The sequence below is a fragment of the Silene latifolia genome, chromosome 4 (assembly GCF_048544455.1).
Source record: "Silene latifolia isolate original U9 population chromosome 4, ASM4854445v1, whole genome shotgun sequence".
NCBI lineage: Eukaryota > Viridiplantae > Streptophyta > Magnoliopsida > Caryophyllales > Caryophyllaceae > Silene > Silene latifolia.
The window spans coordinates 9,890,540-9,900,974 of record NC_133529.1 but is presented as its reverse complement, the minus strand read 5'-3'; the positions used below and the strand labels follow the sequence as shown (position 1 = coordinate 9,900,974).

Below are 10,435 nucleotides of genomic sequence, written 5' to 3'. Positions count from 1 at the left end.
GTCAAAGATATCCACAAGAAGTCAACGACTTAGGCGGCCTGGCCGTGACCCATCGGCTTTGTCGGCTGGTCTCGGCATGGCAACCTTTGCCACCGGGACGCATACCCGCGTACTCATATCCAAGACCCCTCGGCGGTGAGTCAACAGGCCCGCCGCCTACCATAGGTCCCTCGGTAGGGGTAGATCGATCTTTCCACCGCTAGCCACTTGGCCACTTGGCCACTACGTGACAAAAGGTGAAAGTGCATAAAATACTCCTCAACCTTCATTGAGGAAAGGATCCACAACTTAACCTAAAAACACTATTCATCCTGTATTATCTTCCTTATCTCTCTACAATATACGTTCAACCAAGAACAACTTATCCCTTAAGTTTACCGACTTGAAAGGCGTCGGAGTGAAAGACGCTTGGCACAAAGCCAAGCCCTCGCCTCTTCATTGTTGCGAGAGAGCCGGAGAACAATTAAGGAAAGAAGGATTCAACCAAAGACGACATTCTACAAGCTACGAGTGGTAACGAATATCTGCTCTGGAATTACACCCGGAACATTGACAAAATTCCGTCTTATTATTTCAGGCCAAATGGTACGAAGAGTGACCAACTCTTAAAACAACCAAGTTACTACGACATCGTCCACGTAGCACACTGATTTAAGATGAGTTTTTTTAATTTAAAACCTGGTTTTTGTAACAGTGGATTTTTAACAGCTTGTGAATTAAATATTGGCTGCCACGTATGTAATTTTGTCGTCCCTTTCAGAAAGGAAACGGAAAGAAGAAAAGTTTTCACCTCTTTCTTTTGTGCGATAACCGCTCTTCGCTATCGGCTCTCTTTATCTCCAGATTCTCTACCCACAGAAATCGCCGGAAAAATTAACACCAAAACCCTAAAAATTTCAAATTCAACTTTTAATTGAAGAATTCAAGCTCCAAATCACAAGCATCAGCATTTCAACAACTGTTATATTCTTCATAATAATGTATAATGTCTTCTCTTCTCTTATTTTATTCTTTTTCTTTGATGTTTTATTTTTGATGATGCAGTTACGAATCGAATTAGGCAAGTTAAATTAGTCTAATTGTTTGTGTTGGATTGATTTAAGTCTAACTATGCTTTCCGTCTCAGTCATTTGTTTACCTTTTATATTCATTACGAGAGGTACAAATGATTGACGAAGTCGCGCAATTTTGAAAATGAAGCATTTCTGATACTTAGATTGTTCATTGACGTTGCTAATTTGTACTTGTATATTACGGAGTATTGAATTTAGAAGACAGGGAATATTGTGTTTGTGTAGATATTATTAGGCTGCTCTATTGACGAACTTTTAGGGGCGTAGGCTGTGGTAAGAGTATTTAGCTGAGTTGATGAATGCTTAGGAAGTTGTGATTGTGGTTGGAGAGTATGTTGAAGGTGGATGAGCGAGCAGTGAAACGTTTTAAACACTTCAAGTGTTGCTATATTGTCGCTTTTGGTATGCCTAGGTGTTGGGATTGGGTGGCTTTGCACAGCGTAGGGGAAAGAGTGAGGAGATTAAGGTTCAGTTGAAGTTGTGCCTGTGGTTGGAGAGTATGTTGACGGTTGATGAACGAGTAGTGAAATGTTCTAAACACTGCAAATATTGCAATATTGTCGTTTTTGGCTTGCTTAGGTGTTGGAATGGGGTGGCTAACTGGCTATACACAACATAGAGTGAAAAGAGTGATGGGATTAAGTTTCAGATGAATGTATTACGGAGTGGGTTATTACTTTTAGTAGCTTGCTGAGTTTCGATGAGCTCCTTTTATTTCTTGTATGCTGATCTATGGCTATTTTTTTGGTTCAGTTTGACGTAATGGGTACATATCTCAGTAAACCTAAAACCGAGAAGGTGTCTGAAGATGGTGACAATTGCAGACTGAGATATGGATTATCTTCCATGCAAGGATGGCGTTCGTCTATGGAAGATGCGGTTAGTAGAGTTATTTCATACGAATATAATATATTTCCTCACTCTTTGAATGATTTAATGCCAATTATCAAGTGGTATTTTCAGTTTTTTGTGATGCTCAATTGTTGTTCTGTTATATTGGAATAAGTAGATGAGACGGCCAGAGTAAACGAAGATAAAAACACATAGAAGTAACATAAAGTGACATCATGCAAACTATTTTTTGATTACTAATAACTGTCTTGATCACCAGACTTTAGAAAAGGGATCATCATCAGTAACCATAATCTCTATCATTTCTGAATGGTCGTTAACTTACTGTCTATGCATATGCTGAGAAGGTTATGAAATGCTAACCTTCAGTCACAAGGCCAGGAGCTGATAAAAAAGGGATTCAATCTAGTTGTTTTGGAGAAGTTCACAGATGCATATTTAATAGTATCATATATCTTTACCCCATGTGATGGAGGAAGAGCTTATCATCACCAAGTAATCTTCAAAGGTGATCAGATGCTGAAAAAGGACACTGAATACGTTAGTCACGTGAGAGATTGATATGTTTGCCTAGATTGTGATTAAATGGAATCACATAGTTTATCCCTCATCCTTACGACCAAAAGTTAATTGCTCTTCTTGCTCTACTGCAAATTTTGTTTTTGCTTCTTGCCACTAATATGAAAGAGAGTGCTCTTTTTTTTTTTTTTTTTTTCTCTAGATTGTTAGGTCACTGTTTAGAAGCATGTAATTCCTTGCTAATTTGAAATCTGATTAGTATTCTGTTTTCAACTTGGTTCACAGCATGCTGCCATTACGGATTTGGACAGTTCCACATCTTTCTTTGCTGTATATGATGGCCATGGAGGTATTTTAATCATTCTTTTATTGTGGCTGTTTTTCTAGTTGTGTCTACAGGACTACACCAATCTAATTTCAGTGTGTTGCTTTCTAAATAAATAAGGGTGATGAGGTGGGGTTAATGAACTTATGATGACTTACTATGCTGCTCTCTGTTGTGGAAATGTGAAATAATTAGGAATAATAACGAATTTAATGCAGAGATTTTTTTTTTTTAATTTTTAATTTTTAATATTATTATTATTCAAAGCTAATGGAGGGGATCTTGTGATAAAGTTAAATTTATGTTACGGTGTTTGCAGGTAAAGCAGTTGCCAAGTTCTGTGCAAAGTTTCTTCACAAAGAGCTACTTACTGATGAAGCATACAAAGCTGGAGATTTAAGTAATTCTATTCGAAGAGTATTTCTCAGGTTACTGGACGCTTTGTTACTGTAGTTCAATTCCAGCTGTTTATTTATGTAGCTATACAATCTTTAGATTTCCCCAAGTGACACTCAGCACTTATTATCGTTAAGCTAGTCATGTTTTGCAGAACTTTTTTGTGCTGATATCATAGATTTATCTTACTTCCTATAGCAACAACCATTTTGGCTAATGGGTTTTACAAACTGCGAATGTGGAAGATGCTCAATCTGGTTCCTCAACCTTTAGAGCGTATTCAGGTTAATTTTAGGATAAATTGTCAGTTATTACCTCATATATAACACTTTTTTACAAATAAGTACCTAATTGAAAAACATTTAAAACTTAACACCTATAAAGTGTCCTTTGTTTACAGTCGATACCAAGTCAGAATTTCGAGCGAAAAAAATGGAACTTTCCCATTTTCATCTCTAACCATGTAACCATTTTCCCATTCCCTCCCTCCCCCCTCCCTCTCTTTCTCCATTTCATCTTCATTTTACCAAACTACTTCATATTGAGTAAAATGAAGGTAATTAGTTGAAATGTAGACTAAGATCAGCAAAATGAAGGTAATAATGCATAAAAAGTATTTCATCTTTCTTCTTCTCTGCCCTCTCTCCATGTCTTCTCCTCTTTTAAGGATTTGGTGAGCCTAGTCACTAATGTAGACTAAGAATAAAAATCAGGTGAGAAGAGTTACAACACAATTTCATAAGGTTCTCACCATAGTAAGCTGAATTAGTTGCAGACTTGCATTAACTGGGTTTGACAATTCCATTCTCTATTTTCTCGATTAAGATTGTAAATCTTTGGTTTTTGTGGATTTATACAAATTGACGGTACAAATTGAGGGTTTAGATGAACTTTGGGGGTGAATTTTAGATTTCAAATGTAAAGTTAAAGTAGATGAGAAAAAATGTGAGTAATAGGAAGTAGAGACAAAGGAGACAACTTAATTTCTGGTTGTAATGGAGAATGGAGACGATGAGGTTTAAAATAGGATCAAAGAAATGAATAGAGTTGAAGTTTGTATTCTAATGGAGAGAAGAAACGAAGTTGAATGGGCACTATTTGTGTGTTTCAATGGAGGGGAAAAAAAGTGGATTTTGTGGAGGGATATTTTGGGAAGAAAGGGAAAATAATGCTTGAGAAGTGAACAAAATTGTTGGAAAGTGGGAAAAAGTGGACCGAAAAAAGCAATCAGTTAAACAAACTTGTTTTAGGTATTTATTTTTTGAAGTTTCTTTTTAGATAGGTACTAATTTGTAAAAGCGTTACATATTAGGGAATAGGTCTATTGACAATTTTTCGTCTAGTTTATGCAATAATGTCTAATAGATTCTTGATATAGGCACTGCCTTAGGGTGCACTTTTGTAAATATCAATTATTATATTGGTATTTCATATTTCAGACCTCGGAATTTTGGGTACATTTAGCAAGATAATTTATTGTATTCTTGAAAGATCATGTATCGGATCTCTGTTGGGTGATGATTTTTTTTTTTTTTTTTTTTTTTTGGGCGAAGCCATAAAGGTGTAGAAATTGTTGAGGTACGTAGTATATCGCACAAATGAAATTTAGTTAGTTCATATAAAAATGGATGCACAAGGGTGTAAGTACTATTATCTGGTTACTGCTTTTGATGGAATGGCAAACCGGCAACTTTGGTATCTGAAATGTGTGAAAACATATCTTTAGTGAGACTGACAGAGTATATTGGTGGATTATGCTGGCAAATGGCAGTGATCATATATATTATGCCTAGGATCCTATTACCATGTCGAGTTCCAAATTTTGAAATCAATGTTTTTGTCATGTTCATTTTCTTTTTTATTTCTGAAAAATTGTTGTGATGAATATGTAAGTTCAATGTCTGTGGCCTATTACCATGGTGGAATACTTTTCTTTGATATATTTTGAATTTACTTTTTAGTCATGTCTAGTGTCTCTTAACTTCTCTGAAATATTTTTGGGATCAATCTTGACGTTTTGAATTTCAAATGTCTTCAATGGATGATTTCAGCTAATATCTCTGGTTTTGGTTTTTCGGCAGAATGGATGAGATGATGCGTTCCAATACAAATTGGAAAAAATTACTTAAGGATGATGGAAAAGGTGCCAGGACTGATGATGAATTACATTTCAAGAGTGGTGGAAGAGAGGGTACGCCAAATGGATCATCAAAAGAGGTACTTCGGCTGTCCTCAGTCCAAGCAGAATTCTTTCATTTTTTAAGGTCAAAGCTGTAAAATAAATTATATGATAATAAAATAAATTTGTCATCATAAATCTTTCGTAAAATCATTTTTTAATAAAATAATCAATTTAGATGTGCAAATAAATACAATCAATGTGTTGTCTTAAAGACTGAGTAAAGTCAAAATGAGGTCGTCTTTTTGGATAGGACTCTGGGAGGGAGTATATTTTGAAGGCCTTCTCGCATTGGAAGCGGTCAATTGTGAGCCTCATAGGTTCATAAAATATGGGGCCTTAGATAATGCATAGAAATTTCTTTGTAACCTGTAATGGGCCCAACTAGCGTCTTGGTATCTTCTTAAACACTAGCTCTATTTGTTCAAACCATGTTGTGGAAGCACCAGCTACTTGATGTTTTGATATAGCTCAATATTTTATGCATTCTGTTTTTAGCTTTGCTCTAAGGGAATCACTGATGATTTTCGTTTGTGTGACCTCTGTTTATATATTACTTCATCTCAGTCTCTATGTCCTTCTACAGCGTTCCAACTAGAACAAGTGAACAACTACATAGTCACTAACCACCCCACTAAATTGACCTTTTGTTAAAATCATTGATCTCATAAGATCTAAATCGAATTTTGTAAATCTCGGCATCGTTGGAATGCAATTAACCTTCAGAAAATCAAGTGTGCTTTCTGACCTTTTCTAGCTTAGTTAGTTTCTATTTTTAATGAAGTTAAAGACTCATTGTCTTTTGGTTCTGCATATGAGGTAATAAAACAAAATGATTCACATTCACCAAACTTTTTACATTTCTTTTTCTGTGAACAATCATTCATTTGCGGGAGCTGTTTGAGGCAATGAGTTACTGTTTTTGTTGTTGTTGTAGGAGATGGCAATTGGCAATTATTATAAACCTCCACTTTTTGGAAACTTTTCTCAGTATCTTGTCATACTTGATAGCTAGGCTTTAACGCCCCCATCTCTCCTTTTAAATCTGTTATCATTGTGATGCTCTGTATGGGGTTGACTCAATTTTTTGGCCATATAATCTCTTGAAAGGCTCTCTACAAAATGCAATGTGTTGTACAAAGACTTCTCACTTGTGTCGTCGCATGTTCATGAACTGTGAAGTTGTTGCTATCAATGCAGATTTTTAAAGTTTTTGGAATTTGGAGGTGGTGTTACCGTGTGAGTATCCTGGTTTCTGACTGTTGGCTTCCTAACTTTTTCGTTTTATTGAGATAACTAGATGACTAGAAAGTAGTGATTTTTAGCGCTCTTTGCATGTCTAATTTTCTATTTTAGTTCTTGAAGAGTACAACGTTCTACTATAAATTAAAAAAAAAAAAAATACAACTGTTGGTATTCGGCACTTGCTCGCCCATAGTATTAAGTCCTAGTTTTGGTCATGGTCGCACTATCAGCTATTGCGGCCCAATATCGTAAATTGTGGCCAATATAGTCTCTAAATATGATAAAATGCGATCCTGGTAATTTTCAAGACTGTTTTAAAACAATCACGTTCCTGGGACTGCTTTTTGCGGCATTATCGGGAGTATTTATAGTGCATCGATCAAGATCAGAACGCGAAGCCTGATTTCAAACTCAAGTATAAAACCAAAATCCTGTACCATGTGCTAGTGTTGTCTGATTTTAGCTGCTTATGTATGGAGCAGATATGCATATAGGGTAATACTGATCTCTATGCATTGTTGGTTAATAACCTCTTCTTCCCACAAACTGCTGCTCGGTTACTAACCTACTAGGTACTGCATTCATTTTCGTTTAGCTACATAAGTCTGAACTTCACATGGTGTCTTGGTAATGGAGATTCTACAGGTTCATTATGGATCTAATGAAAACCCTAGTTTTCTTAAAATTTCAAGGATCGTACCCTTGGACGTGCAATCTGACTGGGTTTTTGTAGCTAAATATAGGTCGTATACTCGTAGAGGCTTCAAATTTACATGACTACTAGTTAAAAATATACAGGTGTTCTCGTACTATTGTGACAATTTTAGAATTCTGGTCAAACTTCTCTTTCTACAAGAGTCTCAGTCTCCTCCATATTGTTGCTACTAATACTGTACCCTTTTAGCAATGAATGATAAGTATACGCTAGCTTATATTGTACCCATTTGACTTTCATAGTCAACTATGACGGTTAAATCTTTCCAAATATTTAGAAATAGCTGTCAAATTTTATTGCCAAAGCCAAAGGGAGCAATGTAATGGAGAGAATTTAAATTTTATTTCAAAGACTCGGAAGATTCAACTTACTGTTTCGGTGAAACTCTTATCTCTTTGAACGCTAATCAAAGAGATGTTAAGTTACATCTAACTTAAATTGTTGATTAAAATTAATTTGGCCGTGATTGTGCTTCTGTGCTTATGCAAATATTCAAGTTTTTCTCGTAGTACCACGAAAGATTTAATTGCTGAATCAAAATAGTCTGCACCCGAAGACATATGTTCAACCTAGACTAACTAAAGGTTTAATTGCCGAATCTGGAATGTTTTTTCTTTCCCCATTTTGAACCTATCATGTTGTAGCTACATAAGCAAATTCACCTACTATGGCTGTCGAATCTATCCATGAATGAAGCTAACTAATCCCTGAAAGTATCAACTCTAAATGTGAAAACATGCAAAGATCTTTCATCAGCGGTGTCATCACTTATTTTCACAGCTGCATCTATTCTGTGAAATTAGGCAACTTATATTTTGCTTTTATGTTTGAACCAGGAAGCTGATTCTGATTCAGAGGAGCCATCCTCGGGATGCACAGCTTGCGCTTTATTAATTCGTGAGAACAAATTACTTGTAGCTAATGCTGGTGATTCTCGTTGTGTAATGTCCAAAGGTGGACAGGTAGTCAGTCCTCTCTCTCTCTCTCCCCTCCTCACACACACACAGCATAGGTTTTGATAGCTGTTACACTGAAAGTAGTTTGTGTTTCAATCTGTCGTACATTGAAGAACATTCTGCTGTGCTTTGGTTGTTTGTACTTTGCTTCTCAATATTCAGCGAAAACAACTTTGGCTCTGCATATGGAGGTAAAAGTACACCTTAAAATGCTTGCTTCACTTCCGTGATATTATGCAGGCCCTTGAATTATCCAAGGATCACAAGCCTGAACTCGAGGTTGAACAAGAAAGAATTCTAAAAGCAGGCGGTTTCATTCATGGTGGACGTGTGAATGGATGTCTTAACTTGGCAAGAGCAATAGGTATTATAAATTATCCTGCCCGAGTAATTTTTGTAAATATGCCTGTTTCTGATTTTCATCTCCAGTGAAGCCAAATATACACTATTCTCTGACCTTGCCTACGGTTTACGACAGATAAATGGTTCACTAAATTGTCCGGGCCTGTTATTCTATGAAGTAGCAGTCAATCTACAAATATCTACAACCCAATATTGCATAATTCATAAACGATCACTAGACAGGGAAAGATTGTGTATGTCTGACTCTCTGTTACCCACCATAAGCTGGAACATTCGAGGGCTAGCTACTAGTATAATGTTTATGTTGTTTACGTATTTTTTATCAAGCACCTTACTACAGTGTCATGTACGTTAATGTGATCATGTTGTGAGCAGGAGATATGGAGTTTAAGCGCAACAAAGTATTACCTGCAGAGGAGCAGATAGTGACTGCGAATCCGGACATAACCACGGTATAGTCTATTCAAACAGTCATATCTTTGGCCCTTGTATGGATGGTTTTGTTGCTCATTTGAACTAGATAGTTTGAAAACTTGTTAGTTGGCTGCGTAGGAGTGTGTATATCTTTCTTAAATCTGATATTATAATCTTGATGGTACACCTCTTCAGGTTGAGCTCTCAGATGACGTGGAGTTCATTGCAATAGCATGTGATGGTATTTGGTACGCCTCATCAGTGCTCTAACTCCCTATTGTGTAAATCATTTTTAGAACAGTTCTTCCTTTCTGTAAGTTCGGGCTATATTTTATTATCATCTTGATGGTACGCCTCATCAGTGCTTTAACTCACTGTCAGGTTTGGTTATTGTTGTTTCGAGGAGTATTGCAATTTGCTACTGAAAAGACACCAATATAGCCCAAACTTACACATAAGCCCCCTCATAGTTCTATTTCATGTTTCTCGAGTTTTTTTTTTTTTTTTTTTAATTGATGAAGATTGAAAATCATGTCTAATCTCTTGCAGGGACTGTATGTCAAGCCAACAACTGGTAGACTTTGTGGGAGAACAACTGAAATCAGTGAGTTAACTATTGTTTTTTTTTTTTTTTTTTTGGGTGGGTATTGGATTACGTCTTAATTAATCAATAAGCTATTCAAATTTTTCAGCAAAGTAAGCTTTCTTCCATATGTGAGATGGTTTTTGACAAGTGCTTGGCTCCTTCATCTGGTGGAGAAGGTTGCGACAACATGACCATGATCTTGGTTCAGCCGAAGAAACCTGCGTCCTCCAGCTCTTCCATTGATCATCTACCCATCAGTGGTCGTCCTACTTGAAAAAAGGTTCTAACTAAATGGACTTTTTTTTTTTTTACTTTTTGAAAGATAGTCTTACACTCTTGTACAGCGTAGAACATGGCGACACCTTACTGAGCAGAAGCTTTATATTTAAAGCTTCCTGTGCAGATAACAACCGTCTTGACGATTTTGTTGTTTTGATTTTGAAATATGTGTGACTGAAGTTTCCTGTGAACTGCATGTCTAGTGAAAGTTAGCATATCATATAATATATAGGTTATCACTGAGAAAGACGCCTTTGAAATATATTGACCTTCTCTAACTTTCGGTAATCAGTTGGTCTCCATTGTCCAATTTGAGCAACGTTTTCTCGTAATATGAAACGAGTGCAAAATAATCTGTTTCATCACTTTTACATTTTGAAGAATGAGCAGATGTCAGCTAGCTTAGCCGGTAACCGACGAAGAAACAAGAGAACATTTTGAAGAATGTTTTCCAGGTGGAGAAGCTCTGTTTTTCATGCCTTATGTGAATGTGTGAATGCCATGACTGGTCTTCAGATTTATTTAATTCCCAA

General features: G+C 36.3%; 1 protein-coding gene across 3 annotated transcripts; it reads left to right on the top strand.

Annotated features, from left to right (window-relative positions):
• The first annotated feature begins 703 nt into the window (after positions 1 to 703).
• On the top strand, positions 704 to 10,162 carry LOC141652855 (putative protein phosphatase 2C 21). Of its 3 annotated transcripts, XM_074460460.1 has the most exons (12): positions 747 to 980; positions 1,827 to 1,952; positions 2,730 to 2,793; positions 3,089 to 3,197; positions 5,247 to 5,382; positions 6,545 to 6,583; positions 8,141 to 8,266; positions 8,501 to 8,624; positions 8,999 to 9,075; positions 9,233 to 9,285; positions 9,587 to 9,641; positions 9,730 to 10,162. In XM_074460460.1, the coding sequence occupies exons 2-12, from the start codon at positions 1,836 to 1,838 to the stop codon at positions 9,895 to 9,897; spliced, it is 1,068 nt and encodes a 355-aa protein (XP_074316561.1). In that variant the 5' UTR covers positions 747 to 980; positions 1,827 to 1,835; the 3' UTR covers positions 9,898 to 10,162. The 3 variants fall into 3 exon arrangements, with proteins under 3 accessions (XP_074316562.1, XP_074316561.1, XP_074316563.1); XM_074460461.1 differs by lacking the exon at positions 6,545 to 6,583 and having other exon boundaries at positions 704 to 980; XM_074460462.1 differs by lacking the exon at positions 9,730 to 10,162 and having other exon boundaries at positions 9,587 to 9,650.
• The last annotated feature ends 273 nt before the right edge of the window (positions 10,163 to 10,435 follow it).